Raw genomic sequence first — 22736 nt, 5'->3', positions numbered from 1 at the left:
GGGAAAAGAGCGTTTGCCGCCGCGACCGAAGTTCCCGCCCCGAGGGTGCGGCTTGGCCTAAGACCCCACCCAAGGGAGAACTGTAAGCGTTACCCTTTCCCTCTTCTTCCTCCGCTTGTCTGCCAAACTTCAGCCAATCAGGGGACAAAATGGGATGTTATGATTAGAAAGGAGGGACTTAAATGAGGAAGAAGGTACTTCTACTAGAAAGCGTTATCCTGGAGAATCAGATTCTTCTCTAGGCCAGCAACCTTGGAACCATGATCTCCCAGCTCTTCATTTTGTCCTCCAAAGGGGACCCTCTCATCTACAAGGACTGTATCCTCCCGCCCGTGAGCCATGGAGATAACAGCAGAGGGTAAAGGAACCAGGAGGAGCAGGGAAGGCATCCAGGGAGGGCCCAAGGGCGGTGGGCAACAGTAGCATGGCTGAGGGAAGCTGGGTCAGAAAAGGGCGAGAAACTGATTGACGGCTTAGCCTTGGTTTCCCTTAACCTCCGTAACTTCAGTCCGTGGAGACTGTGGAGGGAGTGATGTAGCCGAAATCTTCTACCGGAAGGTGACCGAGCTGCCGGGGGACCAGCCTCCTGTCGTGATGGTAACAACCTTTCTAGGCACTGGGTGGGATTTGAAACTAGGAATCGATGCTGTTTTAGTGCCTTTTGAGGTCGTTCATACTGGGGTTTTTGGATGGGATTTGGTTTCCCAAAGCTTTTTTTTTTTTTTTTTTAACCCTAGAATGCCCTCCCAAGACTCCCATTCCCATAATTTTGACCTTTATCCTTTTTAATTCTCCATTGGTGTTCATTCCTTCACTTTTCACTTCCCAACCCCACATTATCTCATCCCTCACATCCCTCTCTCAGCACCACAAAGGTCACCACTTTGTCCACATCCGACACTTCAGTCTCTACCTTGTGGTCACCACTGCAGGCTGTGTTTCCCCTTTCATCCTCCTGGAGCTGTTATCAAGGTGAGGAAAGTGGAAGTGAAAGGGGATGGGGAATTTGAACTCAGAAGACTCATTACTTCTTCCCTTCCCCAGGCTGGTCACCCTCTTAAATGATTACTGTGGCTCCATCAGTGAGAAGACACTCTCTCTTAATGTAGCCCTTGTCTATGAACTCTTGGATGAAGTGCTGGTAAGGAACAGAGGCTAAGGGTCTAGAGATTTCTTCCCCTATCTCTTATTTCAGAGATAGCTCCATTTTTATTAAAGTATCTAGGTACCTTTCACCTCCATTTCCACATACTTCTAGGTCAGCTATAGAAACACATACCTCTTCTATTGTAGGACTATGGCTACATCCAGACTACATCTACAGAGATGCTGAGGAACTTCATTCAAACTGAGGCCGTGGTCAGCAAGCCCTTCAACCTATTTGAGCTCAGCAGTGTTGGTTTGGTTAGTGAAGAAAAAGATGGAGGAGGTTTGGGAAGATGAGTTGAGATAGGATTAGCTAGTGCATTTACTATTTGTGGATTTTTACAGTTTGGAGCTGAAACACAGCAGAGCAAAGTGGCCCCAAGCAGTGCAGCCAGCCGTCCAGTCACAACTGTTCGCTCCGACCAGGTGAGGAAGTATATCTGTGTTTTCAAACATTCAGTCATTTTAGGATCCAAACCCATATGTCCAATTTTCTACTAGTTTTGCTATTCTCTATTCCAGCAATTCAATCTCCCAGATTCTTACAATTAATCCTCTATTTTTTGGGACCCAGAACCCATTATGGGTTCTACCTCCAGTCTTTAAGTACCAAGAATCAATTTATTCCGGATTTCTTTTCTTTTTCAGAGTCACAAGAATGAGGTTTTCTTGGACGTAGTAGAAAGGCTCTCAGTGCTTATTGGATCCAATGTAAGTTTGAGTCTTCAAACCCAATTTGGTTAAAAAAAATTTAGTATCTGTTATATTCAGACACTAAATTCATAGATGGGAGCAGCTAGATAGTACAGTGGATATAGTACTGGTCTTGAATTCAGGAGGATCTCAGTTCAAAGCTGGCCTCAGACGCTTAATACTTCCTCACTGTGTGACATTGGGTAAATCATTTATCTCTAGTTGCCTCCAAAACTGATTCAAAGACAGTATGGTATAGGGCATAGATAACTGGCCTTAGAGCTGGAAGGCCTTGCCTTCTGATTCAAACTGGCTTTGTTACCCTGGACAAGTAATTTAACCTCTTGGTGCCTCAGACAACTCTTCAAAACTTTAATTGGAGGGATAATTGCTAAATTGAATTGGAATCAATCAAGGTTTTATTGAGCACTTAAAGTGCCAACCACAGGAGGAAGAAGTTTCCTCACCAGGAGTTCCCTACTAATTAAATCACAGTACTGAACCAAAAAATAAAAAATAAAAACAGAACTCTGAATAACTAGGGAGCTTATGTAATGAAGACAATCTGTCCCATTCCAAATCTGGAATGGGATCATATCACAAAAATATGGGGAAGCTAGGGTTGTAACATCACTCCCAGTGGTGACACATGATGAGTCCTAGATAAAAGGTTCATTCTGTATACTTCCCCTCAATTTGATTATGAGTGAGTGAATAAGATGCCAAGTAACATTCCAATATCTGTGTTCACAAAATCTTTGAAGTGAAAGAAGCTTCAGAGGCCATCTGAATCCTCATCTGTACAAGAATCCATTCTTACCCATAACACTTGATTATCTAGCTTTCACTTAAATATCTCTAGTATTAGGGAGCTACCTTCTTTCTAAGGAGCCTGTCCCATTTTGGGATAGTTCTTTTGTTCCATTCTTTAATTCATTTAATAAGTATTAATGCTTATTGTATGAGAAATACTGCCAGATGCCAGAAATCCGAAAACAAAATTAAAAAGAATTTCTGCCCTCAGGAAGCTCAGAGTACTAAATAGGGAGATTAGCAAAGACTTCTTATAGAAGATAACATTTGAATTGAATCCTGAGGGAAGATAAAGATGCTATGAGGAATACATACATAGATACAAGAGGAAGGAATATATTTCAGGCTTGGAGGATAGTCTGCATAGGTCCTTGGAGGTGAGAAATGGAATGCAGTGAATCTGGGGAAATAGTTAATTGAGCCAATTTAACTGGAAGAAAGCATGGAACACTCTGGAAGCAAAGGTTTACATTCTGTTTCTTGACACTAAACTAGTTGTGTGAATATCATCAAAGTCACTTTACCTCCTTGAGCCTCAGTTTCCTTCCCTGTAAAATACAAAGGTTGAATTAGCTGGCATCTATGGACTATCCAGTTGTAGATCCTCTGAGCTTTGTAACTGTAGTGAAACATGAAAAGGAGTAGTGTGAAGTGTTAAAAATGTTTTCTTTTTTTTTCCTGGTAAATTTGTTTTTATTACACATTATTTTATGAATCATGTTAGGAGTAAAAAGGAAAAACCATAGGAGAGAGAAAAAAGCAACAACAAAAAAAGAAGTGAATATAGCATGTGCTGATTTACATTTAGTCTCCTTAATGCTTTTTCTGGATGAGATGGCATTTTCTGTCCAAAGTCTATCAGAATTGCTTTGGATCTCTGAACCACTGAGAAGAGCCAAGTCTTTCATAATTCATCATCACACATTCTTGCTATTATTGTGTACAATGTATTCCTGGTTCTGCTTGTTTTGCTTATCACTAGTTCATGTAAATATTTCCAGGCCTTTGTAAAATCATCTTGTTCATTTTTTATAGAACAATAATATTTCCATTATTTTCATATACCACAACTTGTTCAGCCATTCCCCAATTGATGAGCATCTACTCATTTTTTAATTCTCTTATACCACAAAAAGACTACAACTACAAACTACAACTACAAACTACAAACATTTTTGCACTTGTGGGTCCTTATCCCTCCTTTATGATTTCCTTGGGATATAAAACTAGTGATGGCACTGCTGGATCAAAGGGTATACATATTTTTATAGCCTTTTGGGCATAGTTCCAAATGCTCCAAATTAGATCATTTTACAATTCCACCAAGAAGGCATTAAATGTCTCAGTTTTTCCATATCTCCTTTAACATTTATCATCTTTTCCTGATCTGAGAGGCGTGAGGTGGTACTTGAGTTGTTTTTAATTTGCATTTCTATAATCAATAGTGATTTAGAGCATTTTTTCATATAATTATAGATAACTTTAATTTCTTCATCTGAAAATTGTCTGTTCATATCCTTTGACCATTTGTCAATTGGGGAGTGACTTATATTCTTATAAATTTGACACAGTTCTTTATGTATTTTAGAAATTAGACCTTTTATCAGAAACACTAGCTATAAAGATTCTTCCCCTAACTTTGTACTTACCTTTTAATCTTGTTCCTATTGATTTTGTTTGTGCAAAAACTTTTTAATTTGATGTAATCAAAGTTGTCCATTTTGCCTTTCCTAATGTTCTCTAGTTCTTTTTTGGTCATAAATTCCTCCCTTCTCCAAATTATCCCTTGCTCTCCTAATTTGTTTATGATATCATCCTTTATACCCAAATCATGTTCCTGAACATTTTTCTTTACATTGAATTTATATCTGCCTTTCTACAGATTCCATCTTTTATCCTCTGGGACCAAGCCAAAAAAAAAAAAAAAAAAAAAGCCTAATATATAGATATAGATACCCTTTCAGATACTAATGATCATATATTCTTAAAATTTTCAAGTTAAGCATCCTCATTTTTCTTAGCTCCCTCCATTTTCCAGCTCCTTCATTACCCTGTTGCCCTTTGAATAATTTCCAGCTTGTCAGTACCACTCAGTAGTCCAACTACTGTGATCTAATCAGGGATGCATGCAAGCCTGCTAAGATCTTCTTTGATCTTGACTCATCCAGCATATTAATTGGATGAATTTGATAAATATTGATAAGTATCAATACTTTATCCAGCTTATAAAAATTTTAAACGTAAGAGCCAAGGACAAATGCTTGGAGCATTTTGTTGGATACTCCCCTCCAAGAAGGCATCATTTTTATCCTTTGAAAGATTGGCAAATCTTTCAACCATTTTTACATCTACCAACTATTATCTAGTCCATATCTTTGCATCTTATCCATAAAGATAACATGAGAGACTTATCAGATGCTTTACTGAAATCTAGATATACTGTTGCTAACATTCTTCTCCAAGCAATATTATCAAATAAGGAAATAGAGGTTAGTTTTTTATAACCTGTTCTTTGATAAGCTATGTTGATTATTTGTGATCAAAACTTTCTTCTAAACATCCACAAACTGTCCTTTTAATGGTGTCTTTTAAGACTTGTTCTAAAATCAAGCCAAACTCATATGGCCTTAATAGTTTGTATGTAATCCTATATATAAACTTCTCCTCCCCTCCTTCCTCCTCTTCTCAAAGGATTTGTCTTTTTTTCAGATCTGCAGAATTTTCCATTATTCCACAATCTGGAAAAGAGTTCTTGACTTAGAGTAGAGAGAGAAAGATCAACCTGATATTAACCATGTCATCCTGGAGCAAGTAATTTAAAATCTTAGAACCTGTTTCCTCTTTAAAATAGAGAACAACAATACCAATCTCATGGCAATAGGTTTTTTTTTTTTTTCCTTTTTTTCTTTTCTGTGATCTTTTCCCTGTAGAGAGCTAAGGAAACTTTCCCCTAAGGAAACTTCCCTACAACTTCTTTCATGAGAAAAAGCTTGGGATCACTAGATGTATTGCTCCCTTGAACCTATACATCCACATAATTCAGTGCTATTAAAGGTATAGGCGCAAGTAACTCTGTGGTACAAATGATAACCTACTTCTCCATCTCTTCCCACTTCTTGCTGTATTGCTCTCCTTAGGGTACCATTTGTGACCTTTCTTGCCCTTAAGACAAACCAAATCGTCCTAACTTCTTAATGCACATGGGTCTCAGTGCAGTATATCTGTCTCTGCCTTTATGTACTACACATCCCCTATATGCAAGCCTTGTAAGTGTTAAGTTAAAGTAGATATGCTTATTAGCATGTCTAGTATCCTTGGATTCTGTTTTCTCATGACTGTTATTTTTCCATAACCATTATTTTCTGTTTTCTAGCTTAAAGCCCTCTCAGATGTGCAGTGATGTGTGTGTGTGTGTGTGTGTGTGTGTGTGTGTGTGTGTGTGTGTGTGTGAAATATATAAGTTAGTAGCCCCTGTTAGGTACATGCTCTCTCTCATTAGCATACCCTTATTCTTATTTCAAGATGTATTTCAGAACTACTCCATCTTCTTAATCTTACTGTTTAACTTCCCAAAGTTCCTTCTCTTCTGAAGTGCTTGTCTTCATTCTTAACTAGTGATTTAAAAAAAAAAAAAAACATAATTAAATACCTGAACCTCCTTAAAATCTTCAGTTTGTTACTAGAACTTCATTAATTCTGGATGTGCTTTTTAGATTCCTTCTGATGGTATCATTTATTCCTCATATGAATCATCAATAGTAGTAAAGATAAGTCTTGAGAGGCTCAACCATTTACCAATTAAGTACCTTAAGAAAAAGGTAAACCTTTATTTTTAATGTCAGGTAAATGTATCTCATGTCCAAAAAGTTTCAGTGCAGCTTTAAGCTGTGATAACCTTCTCTCATTAGCTCCATGGTTATATTATTTCATACATAACAAGAATTAAATGCCTACTCTGTGATAGGCTTTAGGGACATACAAAGACAAAAAGTAAAATATGACTTAAAGAATTTATATTCTATTGCAAAAAACAACATATAAATATGTATATATGGCATGTGACGGTACATATAAGACAAATTCTAGGAGGGGTCACTAGAAAAACAGATCTAAAAAGACCTCATGTAGGAGGTAGTTCTTGAACTGAGATTTGAAGAACACTAGCATAGTGCAAGATTGATGAGAAGTAGCAAATAACCCAGTTTTTTAGGGAAAGTTTCTGTTAATTCCATGTTCACTAGCTCTTTCACCCCATAATATCACCTATATTTCAATTACAGGATATAGATCCAAAATTCCTTTTTAAATCCTGAAACTTTTCCAGGTTTTCAAGAAACTTCTCATTTTCCTTAATCAGCTTAAAACATTAATCTGAAGGCTTTCCTTTAGCTCTTTTACATCTCTTCTTGAAAAACAAATCTGCATTTGCATATATCCAAAATTTCTTTTACTAATTTTTTTTCTAAATTCTGGAAGCAAGAACCTTAATCTTTGTTCTTTGTGATTTTTATGGTCAATTCCTATGGGTCACCCATGCTTTTTTCCCAGGTTACTCAATCATATCTATAATTGTCCTGTTTGGTGATATCTACTGTCGCTCCATTTACAGAGCACCACTGCACTTTCATCTCCTTAGGCTGGTATCTGGGACCTTCTTGTGGTGTTGATCATAAAATAGAAAAGAAATCTGTGTTCTGCCACTTAACTAATAGTTGTTACTTGATATTGATGGAGAGGGGAATAACCTCCCCCTGCATTTTAATGTGTTCTACATTCCTGTTGTTCTATTAGCAGTATAAAATTCTACTTGGGACCCTGGGGAGAAAATAGTTCTGTAACCAAGGACATGAAAACTATTATGAACATTTTAATTTTTCATCTCCCTTTCCTTAAACTCTTAGGGCTCTCTGCTGAAGGTGGATGTGCAAGGTGAAATCCGACTCAAAAGCTTTCTTCCCAGCTGCTCTGGTGAGAAGTGAAGAGGTTAGGGGATGTAGAGAACAGGGAGTAAAGTATGTTTGAGGAACCAGGTATTTAAGAGTTGGAGGGGATGATGATGTCATTACTAATATGCCTTTCTTTGACAGAAATGAGGATTGGCTTGACAGAGGAATTTTGTGTGGGCAAATCAGAATTGAGAGGTGAGGCACTAAAAAGCTTTCCTACTGCATATACATTTGAATTAATAGTATAGTTATAAAAGGGAGGTAGTAATAGAGTATCTATTAGAATTTGCCCAGAGCAGGGATTTTGATTGAAGATCAAAAGACATAGGCATGGTAGAAGAGTTTTTTTTCAATACAACATATTGATTAGGCATGCTGTTTATTATTGGAGAGAGGGTGTCTTTGATTAGGCATGCTGTTTATTGTTGGGGGGGGTGTCTTTTCTTACAGGGTATGGGCCAGGGGTACGGGTAGACGAAGTTTCATTTCATGGTTCTGTTCGACTGGATGAGTTTGAATCCCATCGTATCCTTAGGCTGCAGCCATCTCAAGGCGAGGTCAGACTGAGGGGGACTTGTTCCACAATAAGGAAGAGTGGGGAGGTTTGAGGAAGAAGAGAAAGACCAGGCTGACATTGTTTTTGTGTTTACAGTTGACTATAATGCGGTATCAACTTTCTGATGATCTTCCCTCCCCTCTCCCCTTCCGGCTCTTTCCCTCTGTGCAGTGGGATCATGGTTTAGGCAGGTAAGATACTGATGCTGTTTCAGAATTACATAGCTTTCTCCCCATTCACGATCCCAAACTCACCCTGAATACAAAGAGAGAAGGGAAAAAGATGACACTTCTGCCTTTATTCCTTACTCAAGGCTACAGGTTTATCTGAAACTCCGGTGTGACCTACCCCCAAAAAGGTGAGAACTGTGATAGTAAAACTGCTTGCTTTGAGCACATGCTGCTACTTTGAAACTCCTTTTCCCTCATATACTTCCTATTGCCTCCTTTTAATATATTCAGTTTCACTGTATAAGGGTAGGGGCAATCTGGGTCAATCCTTTCAGTGGGTGCCTTGAGCAAGGAGGGATAGGGAAATGAGGAATGGAACTAATGGGACTTTGTTCATTTATGATTGTTCCAGCCAGGCTCTTCATGTCAAGCTCCACCTCCCTCTTCCCCGAGGAGTGACCAGGTCAGTTGTGGGGAATAGGACAAATTGATATCTTAAAAAACTCCTCTAGGGAAATAGGGTAGAGGATGAAACTGGATAGTGGGCAATGGATTATTCAGTAATAGCTTTCGCTGGGGCAGCAAAGTCTTATCTACCCTTTCATATCTCTTTAATTCCTAGTTTATCTCAGGACTTGAGCAGCCCAGAGCAGAAAGCAGAGTTGGGTGAGGGAGTGCTTCTATGGGACCTTCCTCGGGTACAGGGTGGTTCCCAACTCTGTGGTCTCTTTCAGGTAACAACCACCAAACACCATCCCCCCTGACTTCCATAAGCTAATTCCCAGTTCCTTTGATTTCTTCAGTGTGTACCATTGTCCCCTCCAATAAACCTCACCTCCACCTATGTTTTCATCTTCCCAGATGGATGTCCCTGGACTTCCTGATCTCCCAAGCCCAGCCCCTCCTCTGGGCTTAGGTCCTGCAAGCCTCTCATTTGAGTTACCACGGTACACTTGTTCAGGGCTCCAGGTTCGATTTCTTCGGCTCACAGCTCCTGGAACTCCGGATAACACTGTCCCAAATACGTGGGTGAGACACTTAAGCCACAGTGATACTTATGTCATCCGGATCTGAGACCCAAATGAGAATGCTATGTCAACCTCGTTTCTGGAAAGGAATAGTGATGGTGTATTCCTTTCACCATTGCTGGCAGGGTAATGAGAATCTGATTGTAGTCTTTTTTCTTGACTTAAGAACTCAGGTAGATAAAACTGAACTGCTTTATTTAAGGGGAGGGATCTGTACAATGGGACATATATCCGAAGATTGCTGATGGGGTAAGGTGAGTTTTATGGGGATAATCACTCCTTATCCCAAACCAAAATGTAATAATGAATGAAAATTCATATTTGAGTATGAGAATATCATTTTGTAGGAGTCTTTGTCTGAAGCCTTCAAGGGGTAGGCTGAGGAGAGCTGGAACTAGAGGGATGTGAACCATTGGCCTTAGGGGTACCAGGAGCTGGAGAGGGGCTATCCCCATTGTCCTGTTTTCCTCCAGAAAGGGAACCACTCCCAAGGGGAGACGGGGAAGATGATGATGGAGGAGCTGGAGAAGCGTGGGAAGTCTGTCCTCCTTTGCCTTCCCCAGATGGTGGAAGAGATACAACAATGTATTTCTGGACACTGCCTGCTCCTGAGGGAGCTTGGCTAGGAGGGGCTGTTGATGCAGTAGAGACTAACTTCACAATAGGCTGGACACTGGGGACTGTGGTGGTGACAGGAGAGGTAGTAGTAGATCCAGAGCCAGGAGCTGCTGTGCTAAGAGATAAGACCTAAAGAAGAAGAGATGAATTAAGTGAGCATCGCCTCTTCTAAGACCTAACAACTCCCGTTTTTCCATTCCACTCTCTCCACTTATTTTATTTTATTTTTTTTTGGTTCTATTTGAAGACAGTAATAACTTTATGCCACTAAACCAGCTCAAATCAGATGTGGCTTACTACATACCAATCTATCATTCACCTTTCACCTCTTTCCCATAAAGATTTTTTTCCTTAAATACTCACAAAACTTAGAAAGACCAGTAAGAAAATACAAAAACTATCTATATCCAATACCATGTCATAACAACCCCAGTTTAAAGCTATTTCAGAAGCCTGAAAAGGTGCTAGTTAGAATAAACTCATATTGGAGCAGATCAATTTGACCAGGGTAGAAAACAAAGTTTTTCAACTATTTTCTAATCTGCCAAAGATTGGAAGGGTTCTTGCTTAGGGCCAAGTACTATATCTCTAGCTAATCTCACTAGCCCTTCTCCCCAAATACCTGCTGTGAAGACGAGGCACCAGAAGAAGATGACATGACTATGAACTTGGTTGGAGGTGGAGAAGGCTGGGCGGGGGCTGCAGCTCTTGCAGACACCAGTGTCTGAACAGGTAATGCAATGGACCCAGGGACTTTCAGAAGCCCAGTGGTTCGAGGACCTGACTGGGGGGCCTGTGAGAGCGTCAGGGTAGGCCGGGGCTGCAGAGAAGGAAAAACCAGCACCTGTTAACCTAGAGCACCAAGAGAGGAAAAATGGTGAGAGGGATAGGCCCTTCTTAGAGCTTTTTTCTTCCAACCACGTCCTGTAGTTACTGACCTGTGTGATAGTCAATGTGGTCCTATTAACCTGCTGGGCTTGCAGCGCAGCCTGGGCCCGGGCCTTGACCACATGAGAACACAGAAGAGGTCCCAGGGAACCAAAGTCTGTCCGAAAAGCATCCTGATTATCTGGTGGTGGCCGTAGCTTTGCCAGCACTGGGGCACAATGTTTCTGTGGAGATAAATGAGGTTTTATATAGTAGGAAGTATATAATGAAGTATCTATGATCATTATACAGGTAAAAAGCATGGAACAGGTAGGAAACCTTTTAAGTTTATAAAGTGTGAAAGGTTAATTATGCTATTAGGAGAATAGTTCATAAGCTTCTCTAGCTCCAGGATTCTTAACTGGGGTCTGTGAACTTATTTTTTAAAAAATACTTTGACAATTATGTTTCAATGTAACTGGCATCTTTTATTCTGAGGAATCCACAGGCTTCAAAAATCAAAAATTGCCAAAGGTCCATCAAGCATACAGATACACATGTGCGTGTGCGCGTGCGTGCGTGCGCACACACACACACACACACACACACACACACACACAAGATGAAGAATCTTTGCTCTAGTTAGTCATCATATCTATTTCTTGACTGTGAAAATATCAACACAGATAATTCCCAATTTACAAATGGATCACATTCCAAAAGTTCATATTTTATATATGTCAGTTATTAGAGGATCTATTCCTGGGTTATAATTTGTAGACCTACTTGAGTTGATTTTTATACTTATTTTCTAGAACCCATGTTTGAATGTTAAAAGTCATGATAGTGTGGAAGTGGTCCTGTTTTGCCAATGTTACACCAAGGAATCCTAAGTTTTTGCAGATTTTATATGAATTGGAAAGGTTTTTTACTTTTAATACAGGCCTGGTCATGTCTAGTACTTATGTTTGTTTTTCCAGAGGAGGAAATTTTGCCCTTTTAGAACCAAAGACTAAATCAGTTTGACCATCACAGCTTTGGAGATAATAGGCAATATGTTCTAAGAGAAATAGCTGAATCAGGGTGCCTTAGGTTCAGTTCTAATTAAATGTGTAACAGGTAGAATCAAAAATGCTTTGCAAAGTGTGTATGTTTCAAAGACATGGTGAAAAAAGAAGGCTCATTCACTGACCAAAAGGAGGCTCTGCACATGGTCAGCTCCAATCCGGTCAATATTGCTCAGCACAGGGCCATCTAGGACACTTCGAATCCGCTCACCTTCCTGCTGAAGCCGTGGTAAAATCAGCGTTTTAATCACCTAGAAAAATAAGGAACAGCATCAAATCACTATTAAGCTACTCCATACTATAAAAACTAACCATCCCCTCCCTGCCAGTTTTCTCCTCCAAAGGCTCCACTTTTTTATATTTTCTTTTCTCCCTGAGTAGCTTACATCATGTCCAAGTTCTGCTAAGCCAGCAATAGAGCCATAGCGGGTAGTCCAGGGAGTCTTCTCATCTACCCAGCTCTGAAAGGGAGGAATATTAAAATAGCAAGGAAGGTAAACAATGGAAGACAAAAACAAGGTCTTGACTAAGGCTATCAAATCTCAATCTAACTCCAAATCTCGTCTCCATCAGCCATGTTTACAATTCCTTACTCCTTATCCTAAGGAGTATATTTTGGCTATAGAAGTGAACTGAAACATTCCCCCTACACACACCTTGGTGAAAGTCTTTGTGATCCGGGACTGGATGTTGTTGGTAGTTGTGCTGAAATGTTTGCAGATCTGAGCTACTAGACGAGCTGCAAAATCCCTAAGTGCCCAGTGATTATCCACATCTGGTCGAAGACACAGCTGTCTGCTCACAATACAAGTCATTACAGCAGGAATCAACTCATGTACCTGGGTGGAAGAGACAAAACTGACCTTTGTGTACTGAAATCACTGTGCTCTCCAATGGCAAGGGCAAGAATTACTGAGGAGCAATGCTGATAGGAACCTACTCACGTATTTCTCCAGGTACAGAGTTGGATTATCCATCAGAGCCTTCACCATTCGCATCAGGTAGATAAGTAGGGCCAAGTTATTCTGAACAACATTCACACGTACCTAGGAGAAGAGATGGGAGAAAGAGCCATAAGTTTATGGGACATCAAAAGTGACCAAAGCCTCCCTCTCCTAGCTTCTACCCTTTGTCCTCAGCCCTCTTCTCATAACATCCATCCCTCTTACCCCCTCAGAGATGAAAGTGCTGAACCTTGGCAGCATCTGATAAAGTCCAGGGTCTGTAGCAATGCTTTGGAGAGCTTCCTATATGGGAAAAGATAGTAAATAGCCTGAGCCTGGCGAAGGAAGAAATGGAAGGGTTGAAAGCAGAGCAGGTGAGGCAGGGTAAAATGGAGAAATGGAAAAATAATCCTGGAAAGGGGCAAAAGATCTCTAGGATTTTATGGAATTAAATTTCTTAAGGAATGATGTCTTACCGCTCTCTTGGCCTCACATGACCCTACACAGGCTTCTGTTATCTCCTTATAATACAGCTGTTGCTCCACCGACAACTCATGGATACTCCGGGGCTTCAGTCTCAGTGGGGCACCCTCCAGCAGAGGTGGAGCTTTCTTTTCTTTCCCTGGTAGGGAGTGGGAAGGTGGCAAGATAGCAATAAGGTGGGTCTTCATTCCTATGTGAAGCCCCAGTTTGCACCAAGGGAATACCTAATTCCTATCCATCCTTTCTTCTTCCCTTATATCTACTGAAGTTATGAACCTTGATGATCTTTTTCTCCATAATGTCCAGTTTCTGACCCTGTCATCCCAACCACCTAATGTTTAAACCAACAATAAGAAACACCAGAGTTCTAGCCTCCATCTTGCCTCACTGACCTTTCCCATCAGTTGATGCAACACCTTGACCTTTGCCTTTCAGTGGTCCATCCTCTTCCTGTCCTGGCTTTGCAGACTTCAAGGGCTCTGTGGCTTCAGCCTTTTGCTGTTCTTTGGGGGCTGGGGACCCAATAGGAATGAGCAATAAAAGGAAGTAAAATTGAGTCAGGGAATACCTGATTTTAAAAGTAGAAAAGGAAGGAATTTATTGCCAAAAAACTAGAGAACATCATGAAATACAAAATAGATTTTATTTGTATTAAAAAGTTTTTGTAATAGCAGAAAACGGGGGGTGGAGGGGAAAGGGGGATTTTACATTCAAGGGTTCTGATAAAGGCCTCACTTCTAAAATATATAATTGACTCAAATTTATAAGCTATTCCCCAATTGACAAAAGGTCAAATTGAACAATTTTCAGAAGATGAAATTTAAAGTCATTTCTAGTCACGAAAAAATGCTCTTATTAAATAAAAGAAATTAAAGACAACTCTGAGATGTACCATTTCATACCTCTCAGATTGCCTAAGATGACAGAAAAAGATGGTAAATATTAGAGGGAATGTGGGTAAACTGGACAGCAATACATTGTTGGTGGAGTAGTGAACTGATCCAATCATTCTGGAAAACAATATGGAACTATGTCCAAAGAGCTATCAAACTACATACCCTTTGACTCCACTGAGTTTATAAGAAATCATAAAAAGAAAAAGGACCTACATGTGCAAAAATGTTTGTAGCATCCCATTTTGTAGTGGCAAGAAATTGGAAACTGAATGGATGCCCCTCAGTTGGGGAATGGCTGAGTAAGTTGTGGTTTATGAATGTAATGGAATATTATTCTATAAGAAACGATCAGCAGAATTTTAGAAAAGCCTGGAAAGACTTATATGAACTGATGCTAAGTGAAGTGAATAGAACCAAAAGAACATAGTATACAGCAGTAACAAGATTATGTGATGATTAACTCTGATGGATTTGGCTCTTTTCAACAAGGAGGTGATTCAGGCCAATTCCAATAGACTTGTGGTGGAGAAAGCCATCTGCACCCAGAGAGAGGATTATGGGGATTGAATGTGGATCACAACATAGTATTTTCACCTTTTTTATTGTTTGCTTTTTTTCTCTCATGTTTTTCCTTTTTGATCAGATTTTTCTTGTATAGCATGATAAATATGGAAATATGTTTAGAAGAATTACACATGTTGAACCTATATTGGATTACTTGCTATCTAGGGGAAGGGAGTTGAAGGAAGGGAAGGAGAAAAATTTGAACACAAAGTTTTGCAAGAGTCGATGCTGAAAAGTATCTTTGTATGTATTTTGAAGATAAAAAGTTATTACCAAAATAAAGAAAAAAAAAGATTGGGTGGGGAGGAGATAACTTAAAGTGGATACTAGAGAACAGAGTGTAAGGGGCAGAGAATAAATGGAACAAAGCTTACCTGGGGGTGGGTTTTCTGGGATAGCTGGCTGAAAACCCTCAATACTCAGCCAATGAGCTGGGAGAGAATTGAAAGTCTTAATTAATCACTTCAGCAAGACCTAAAGTGTCAGGAATAGCCAGAGAGGAGAATTTCTAAGAGTGAAATGGTTAGTAATGTAGAAGTTGTGGAAAGGTAAAAGAAAAAGGTAACATAAAGGTGCCATGGTAACTTAGTAATATGACCTTAGCAATGGCTAAAATTTTAATTACCTTGTATACAATCTACTGAGAAGTCTTTCCAACCTTGTCTAGATTGATCTTTGGAGACCATTCATGCCTTTCCAGCTTGTCAGTACCTGACTGAACTCAATCTCCACATACAGGTGTCCTTTGAGAACCCAGTCTCACTACCACAGCACAAGAAACCATTGGCATATGACTTGATAATAGTGTTCAATCCTTGTCACAACCACCATTCTCCCCAGAGTCTCTTCTTAACACTTAACTGGATCAGATCTCCCAAGTTACTTCTCTTTAATAAATTCCCTTATAATGCTTCTAAATACCTTCTATTTCCCCTCCTACCTTTGAGGCAGACATCAAGGGGGACACGGGGCAGGGGAGTGTTAATGATGTCACTCAGATCAACCTCTTTCTCTTCATAGAAATAAAGTTCCCGACCCCCACCAGAGGCAAACCGGAATGGAATGAATTCCTGGGCATGGAATCCATATAGAGGCTGAAATAGAGAAACAGATCACAAAGAGACTTAGGATGAGAGAGGGAAAGAAGGAAACAGTAAAACTAAAGTAGTGGAGCCTTTTTGCTCCAAGTTACTTTTTCCCCATGCAGCCTGGTTTCTCTACCACCATCTCTCCTGGCTAAGTTTTCTAACTATGTACCTCAACATTCTTTAATTTCAGGGCATAGTCTATATCACTTGTTGTGAGCTTCTGTCGCTTCCCCATATGCATAAATTTCAGGGCATCCTATAGGGAAGAAGTTGACAATCAGAATCACAGAAGAGAAAACAGCCAACTCCTAAATATAGGAGTGGAAAATTTGAGGGTTCCATTGGATTAGGAAGAAAAATTCCCCACCATACAGGCTTCTGAGAAACCAAGACTTACCTGTGCAATCTCCTTAATACGATAACTAACTTCATCTGTTAATAGCTGGCAGGTCTCTTCAGGCATCTGAGCAATGCCCATGGATTCTGCCACAACTTTCATTGACTCTGAGGGTAACACAGTGTTGCTTAACTTCAATTTCTTTTCTTCTGCCATGCTGGAGTTTGGCACCTCTCCCAAACCCCCTCTAGGGACAACAGCCTACAAAAGAGATGGAGAAATTGAGATTAGAAGGAGAAGACAGGGGAGGGGGACAGGAAAAAAAAAATAACCTTATAGTGTTGGGAACTGAACTAAAGAATGGGAAAGACCCAAAGAATGAAAAAGGACAGAGGTAGGTGATAGGGTAAAATATTTTCCAAAAGCTCTATCTAGAGTTAGGAAAAGATAACAGCAAATACAATTTTCATTACTTAATACATATTTACTATGTGCAAGGCTTATGCTTGGTGCCAGAGATACAAAGATGACGCTTTCCTACCTTCAAGGAACTTACTATCTGTAGTGGATCAAAAAAAGGATTATACATGTATATAAATTTACTTGCTAATCCATTAAACTTCTTGTTAGGATGGAGAAAGATTGGCCTTATAAAGTGATTTCACATTTTATTCCCTTAAGACAATGAGACTTGTTCTTATAGAAGAAAAGTAACCAGTGTTCTACACAACAATAAACACTTGCTAATTGCCTCCACAATCCATAAATGAAATTTCTCTTAGCTCAAATTCCAGTCCTTCCATTCTTGCCTGCTCATCCTCATACTCCTCCCTTTAAAATTTGACCACACTGTTAATATCCTCAGCCTTTGAATCACCTACCCTCAATGTTCTGTTGTTGCTGAACTATTTCCAATGTAATCTCTCAAGGAGTTTACATTCCAATGAATCCACCCCTAACTCTTAACCATGTTTGGACTGGGTCATCCAAGTATTTAAGTAATTTTGACCAGGCTACTATTGCACCACATCATTATTGCACCAGTATTTTCTGATTTTCTAGTGAATTCCTCAGTGTCTGTTTCAAACCTTTTCTCAACATACTAGCAAACCCCTAAACCCTTCTTTCCTCTAATCAGAGGACCTCAAATCATATTTCACTTACCAAAAAAAAAAAAAAAAAAATGAAACTTTCCATCCTGTGCTTCTACTCAGATTTAATAATCTTGACAACATTCTTTGCTCCACTCTAAGATTGAGGGGGTCCTTTTCCTTACCAATGTCTATCACTCCTTCCTCTAATCTTTATTGGCTCCTTTCCTATTACCTAAAAATGGTAATTTTAGCCATAAAAATTTTTACTTGACCCCGTCCATCACTTCAATCTATCATTCCAAATATCTCCTTTCACAACTAAACTAGAAATAGCTAAGAAACTTTACCTTGCCACCAAGGAAGTCAGTCTTTCTATTTATGCATAGCAAAGGCTGACTTCCCAATGCCAATAAACTTCTTTTACCAGTCTAAAAACAAAAAAAACAAAACCCAAAACCTAGAAATCGTCATCAGTCTTTTGACTCCATTTCCTCATCTCCCATTTAGATCTTAATCCCCTGTAGGCAGGGTTCTGACTCCATTGTAACTGCTCAGGACAAGATTAGCAATGTTTTCAATGAACCTCTTTTCAATCTTTATGTTGCCTTTTTCTTTTACCTTTCAGCAACTTTTACATTACTAACCATTTCACTTTTAGAAATTCTCTTCTCTGGATTTTCCTGACATTTCTCTATATCATTCCTCTTCTCAATAGTCCTCAGTCTACTTTGCAGGTCCATCATCTATATCCTACTAAATCCTAGTACACAAGGTATTTTCCCAAGAACACTGTCCTCATTACTGTTACTGTTAATATAATCTCAAATGAGCTCTAAATGCTTCTAGATAATACTTGTTGAAAAAATAGCAGGAAGAGTTGGTTTACTGGAAAAAATGATTCTTTTTTTGGAGATGTTGAATTTAGAGATTCCTATGGGACATTATCTAGGTGGAGATAGCCAGCAGACAGTTGAAGGTGTCATATTAGAAAGTGAAAAAGGAGAGAGGCTAAAATGTGAAGATTTGAGTCATGAATAAAGATGTGAATCTAATGACACTAGTCTCATAGCTATTCTGTGAACAAGATGCTCCATCTTTCCCAATTATTGATCTCGCTTTCTTTAAGTTGCAACTAAAATACCACCTTTTACCAAAAGCTTTTCCCAATCTTTTAATTCTATTGTCCTCTGTTAATTTCCTTTTTATCCTGTATATAGTTCGTTTTGTACATATTCGTTTGCATGTTGCCTCCCCTATAAGATTATAAGCTCTTGGAGGACAAGGACTGTCTTTTGCCTCTTTTTGTATCCCCTAAGCTTAGCACATAGTAGGCACTTAATGTTTATTGATTAATAGGAAACCACTGGATTTTATAGAGTAGGGGAGGATTATATTTGTACTTTATCAGCTGAGTGGAGAATGGGCTAGAATGGGGAGAGACTTATGGGAAGCAGACCAATCAGTAGGCTACTGCAATATTCTGTGTGTAAGGAGATGAAGGTCTGAAGTAAGAGTGCATGATAGTGTCAGATGAGAAAGAAATAAGAGGAAGATGTTACCAAGGTAAAAGCAAGAGGCTTTGGCAACAGACTGGATATGTCGAAGTGAGAGAGAATGAGGAGTTGAAGACACTCAAATTATGAGCCGAAGTGACTGAGAGGACAGTGATGTCTTCAGTAGTAAGAGAAAATTTGGAAGAGAAGCTTTTTGGAGGAAGGATAATAAGTTTAGTTTTGGACATGTTGAGTTTGGACATCCAATTCAAGATTTCTTTTAAATAATTGGAGACATGAAACTAGAGGTCAGCAGTCAGGGCTGGATAAGTGGATTTAAGAATCATCAGCATAGAGATGATTGAATCCATGGGAAATGATATCAAGTGAAATAATGTATAAGTGCAGAAGGTTCAAGACAGTTCTGCCATGTCCCACAGTTAGTGGGCTTAGACTAGAACAAAAATCAAGTGAAAGATACAAAGGAGTGATCAGATAGGAGGACTATAAGAATGGTGTCCAAAATCTCTTATGACTATGTAAAAGGCTGCAGGGCATCAAAAAGAATGAGAACTGAGAAAATAATATTCGATTTGGCAATTAAAAGATCATTGATAACCTTCATCTCACATTGCAACTACCCTAAGTTTAGGTCTTCTCCATTATATATAAAACTATAAAAGATATTTACTAAGCTGACAAAACAAAAATTACCTCATCTCCCAACATCCATTCTCTCTTTTCCAAACCATCTTCCACATCATTGCTAAACTGACATTCCTAAAGCATAGGTATAACCCGTGGCTGTCATGCTCAGTAAACTTCAGTGACTTCCTGTGGCCTCTAGAATCAAATACAACTCTTCTATTTGACATTTAAACCATTTCACAGTCAAACAGCAATTTATAACTAATGATACTGCAGAGTACACTCACACTCTACAAGCACTCCAACCAAAATGTAATGAATTATTCTGTCTTTCCACTCTTCCTCCCCAAATTGTTTTTATTTTGTATAGATCTTGTATTATCTATGTATGTCTTGTATGCCCCCAGGAAACTAAGCTCACAGCTAACAGGGGCATTCTCATGTTTGTATTTCTGTCCCTAGCATCTAGCACAGTGCTTGGCATGATTTCTTGCAGTTAAGTCAATTTTTCCATGTTTGATTCTTTGTGACTTGTTAAGGACCATGCCTAAGTGAAGGGGCAGGTCAATTCTCTGAGAGCCTCCGAAGCTGTGGATCATAACACTTGGAGGAATTGCAAAGTAGCCTTCAAAGATGTTCCTTGTGGATTAGGAATGAAAAAAATTGGAGACAAGAGGGAAGAGGAGAGAGATCAGACAACGCAACTGCCTGTCAGTCTCCTTGTGTCATTATCATCCTCTCACATGAAGAGATCCGTTCTACAGGTCTGAGTTAGACCTCCAGCAGCCACTGGCAGGTGGTTCCCGTATCACAACAGTGACTGTTTGGAGTGTTCTTTTTGTGGGGGTGGGGTTAGGGGGAAGGGAAATCAGCGTGAAATGACTTGTCCAGGGTCACACATCAATGTCAAATGTCTGAAGCCAGATTTGAACTACATGTCTTCCTGATTCCAGGACTGGTTTTCTATCCACTGTATTACTTAGCTGCTCACCATTTGGGGGCAAAAATCTTGAAAATGATACTCTAGCTCATTTTACAGATGAGGAATTGGGACAAACAGGATTAAGTAACACCTCAGAGTGAGAAAAATGCACACAGAGAATAGACAAAATTTGTAGAGTGCTAGTAACAAGCAGATCTCCTAAAAAGCTATGCAGAGGGTAACATACTCTCTGTGCAGCTGTGTATTGATTTGCAGCAGGTTCATCACTCTTCTGCAACCAAAGTAGACAAATAGGATTTTTTGATCTATTAGAGCAAACAAGTGCTGCTAGCACAAAGATGTAATAAATCTGGAAGTCACCTATGTGAACATGTAAGCATCAGGAAAACATGTTTGATATAAATTCAAAATAAGTTTGGTGATGAATGAATGGAACAGGAACAAAGCATCACAAATTAGACAATATATAATTATGTTGCAGTACATAGATTGCTATTGCTAGTTATTGTTTAATATTAATGTCTAGCTAGAATGTAACAATGGAATATACATCATGTAGCTTAGAGACATTATTGTAACGATAGCTTAAAGAATATATAAAGCCTGGCTGTCAGATCAATAAACAGACTTTATTAATCAAAGTACCCACCTATTTGTCATCATACCTTCTCTTCAAGGAGGCCATTGAGCTGGTCTCAACAATTCATGTTTCAGTACAGCTAAGTTCCTGGACCCTTTCACTACTCTACTCCTTGCTGGATTTGGCAGCTGAATTGGAAAGGCCATTCCAATCCTACCTGGAATTTATTACTCACTGGGAACAGAAAATTCCCCAATGGGCACCTATTGTCTCTTACCACCTAATTTAGCTGAACACAGCAGCAATTCAAAACAAGTATAAAGATCTGCACTTTTTCAGGAAAATTCCAGATCCTTACCCTAAGCTTCTCAGAAGCTTTCCCGGGTGTGCCATTTTGGGATCTCTCCTCTGACACTACCTCCCAAACTGAAGAAGAGGGAATAGGATCATTTCAACAAACTAAAAGCCTAGCCTTTTCTTTCAACAATTTTTCCTAGGAAAGGGCTGAGGGACTCAGCCAGACTTAACCTTAGCCAGACTTAACACCAACCTGCGGTGACTATCCCATATATTTCCCAAGTATTCTCTGCAGTCTAGACAATAACCATTCTTGCCCAATAATCAACAAATACCTCTACAATGCAGGGTTCCTTAATTTTAAAATTTCTTAGGTACAAAAAAAGCCATAGGGAGGACAAATGAGCACCATTGTATGTTCTTTCCACAGTACAAAATGGTCAACTCCAAATATGTAAAAAACAAAAAACAAAAAACAAACTCATGCTTTCTTTTTTGGAATGATTATAGTGATCAAAACTGATCCCAAAGAAGAAATGAGAAAATTCACCTCCCTCACTTTCTTACAGAGGTGAGGGACAAAAAGGTGATGAGTGGAAGAGAAGAAAGTCATTCAGAAGTTCTACTTAGTTGAGACAGTTACATCTTATATTTGGTTATGAGAGGGGCTTCATCTATGAGTTCATTGTATTTGGAACTCTCAAATGAGAATACCAATGCCAGTACTTTTATGAAACCTATCGTCTTATAAAGTTACCTAGGGCACCAAGAGGTTAAACAACTTGACCAGTGTCACAAAGGCAGCGTTCCTCAGAGGCAGGACTGAATGCAGGTCTTTCTGCTTCCCGCCAGCTGGCCAGGAAGCAATTTTGCCAAAGTCGAGGCCTACATTTATTTTCTCTGAAAACGACTCCCGAGAGTTCCCACACTCCTCGTACAGGCCACAAGGCATTCCCACTCTCCCCAATTCTCCAAAAGGACCGCTCTCCCTCTTACCTCCTAAGGAAAGAAAAATAAATAAATAAATAACCTAGCTTTTCCCCTACCCGCGCACGCGTAGAGTCCCGGTAGTCATCAGAGTACCCTGCGGGGAGCCTCCAATAAGTTTTGGGGACCACTATACCTATTCGTAACTTGCCTATCGAGCCCCTGAAAACGTGTCCCTAGACGTCTGGAACTTCACAGTGTGCTCACTCAGGTTCTTCACCAGCTTCCAACATCAGCTGACTAGGCGGGAACCAGGATTTCAAGACTCTGCCTCCTTCGCAGGTCCTCGCTGAGCCTTACGCTTCCTCACAAGTCCTGGCAGAGGCAAGTGAAATGTCCCTTAACCTACCTCCTCAAACTGGAAAAATCCTCCTCCACCACCAGCTTCCATAAAACTGTAGTTTCCATATCCCCTTGAACAAAAGGAATTTTTTTCGCTACGTACTTTAGCCGTGTTCCCTCTTTGTCCTTTTTCTCC

The 22736-nt window shown here is 39.5% G+C and overlaps 2 protein-coding genes across 5 annotated transcripts; one reads left to right on the top strand and one right to left on the bottom strand.

Moving 5' to 3' along the window:
• The first annotated feature begins 78 nt into the window (after positions 1–78).
• On the top strand, positions 79–9686 carry AP4M1 (adaptor related protein complex 4 subunit mu 1). 2 transcript variants are annotated; one of them, XM_051996051.1, is made up of 15 exons: positions 79–318; positions 509–597; positions 866–972; positions 1045–1141; positions 1294–1404; positions 1492–1572; positions 1795–1857; positions 7554–7620; positions 7740–7793; positions 8049–8155; positions 8251–8345; positions 8468–8512; positions 8737–8787; positions 8947–9058; positions 9186–9686. In XM_051996051.1, the coding sequence occupies exons 1-15, from the start codon at positions 261–263 to the stop codon at positions 9396–9398; spliced, it is 1350 nt and encodes a 449-aa protein (XP_051852011.1). In that variant the 5' UTR covers positions 79–260; the 3' UTR covers positions 9399–9686. The 2 variants fall into 2 exon arrangements, with proteins under 2 accessions (XP_051852011.1, XP_051852012.1); XM_051996052.1 differs by having other exon boundaries at positions 8947–8990; positions 9186–9269.
• Positions 9531–22551, bottom strand: TAF6 (TATA-box binding protein associated factor 6). Of its 3 annotated transcripts, none has more exons than XM_051996048.1 (15): positions 22410–22551; positions 16277–16477; positions 16049–16135; positions 15732–15885; positions 15166–15222; positions 13724–13843; positions 13325–13470; positions 13074–13151; positions 12849–12950; positions 12561–12743; positions 12291–12365; positions 12030–12155; positions 10909–11082; positions 10593–10790; positions 9531–10099 (listed from the first exon to the last, which is right to left on the bottom strand). In XM_051996048.1, the coding sequence occupies exons 2-15, from the start codon at positions 16430–16432 to the stop codon at positions 9719–9721; spliced, it is 2037 nt and encodes a 678-aa protein (XP_051852008.1). In that variant the 5' UTR covers positions 16433–16477; positions 22410–22551; the 3' UTR covers positions 9531–9718. The 3 variants fall into 3 exon arrangements, with proteins under 3 accessions (XP_051852008.1, XP_051852007.1, XP_051852009.1); XM_051996047.1 differs by lacking the exon at positions 22410–22551 and adding an exon at positions 22029–22253; XM_051996049.1 differs by lacking the exon at positions 22410–22551 and having other exon boundaries at positions 16277–20172.
• Positions 22552–22736: the final 185 nt, after the last annotated feature.

Source organism: Antechinus flavipes, chromosome 4, assembly GCF_016432865.1.
Source record: "Antechinus flavipes isolate AdamAnt ecotype Samford, QLD, Australia chromosome 4, AdamAnt_v2, whole genome shotgun sequence".
Taxonomy (NCBI): Eukaryota; Metazoa; Chordata; class Mammalia; order Dasyuromorphia; family Dasyuridae; genus Antechinus; species Antechinus flavipes.
This window is presented reverse-complemented; position numbering and strand designations above follow the sequence as displayed.

What these genes read in the sequence shown, in the direction of transcription:
- TAF6 (XM_051996048.1), bottom strand. Translation starts at nt 16,432, where the DNA reads ATGGCAGAAGAAAAGAAATTGAAGTTAAGCAACACTGTGTTACCCTCA. An exon ending in CCTTGATGTCTGCCTCAAAG is followed by an intron (nt 15,223 to 15,731) that starts GTAGGAGGGGAA and finishes ATTCTCTCCCAG; the next exon opens with CTCATTGGCTGAGTATTGAG. An exon ending in CCCAGAAAACCCACCCCCAG is followed by an intron (nt 13,844 to 15,165) that starts GTAAGCTTTGTT and finishes TTGGGTCCCCAG; the next exon opens with CCCCCAAAGAACAGCAAAAG.
- AP4M1 (XM_051996051.1), top strand. Translation starts at nt 261, where the DNA reads ATGATCTCCCAGCTCTTCATTTTGTCCTCCAAAGGGGACCCTCTCATC. An exon ending in CTCCTGGAGCTGTTATCAAG is followed by an intron (nt 973 to 1,044) that starts GTGAGGAAAGTG and finishes TCCCTTCCCCAG; the next exon opens with GCTGGTCACCCTCTTAAATG. An exon ending in GGGCAAATCAGAATTGAGAG is followed by an intron (nt 7,794 to 8,048) that starts GTGAGGCACTAA and finishes CTTTTCTTACAG; the next exon opens with GGTATGGGCCAGGGGTACGG.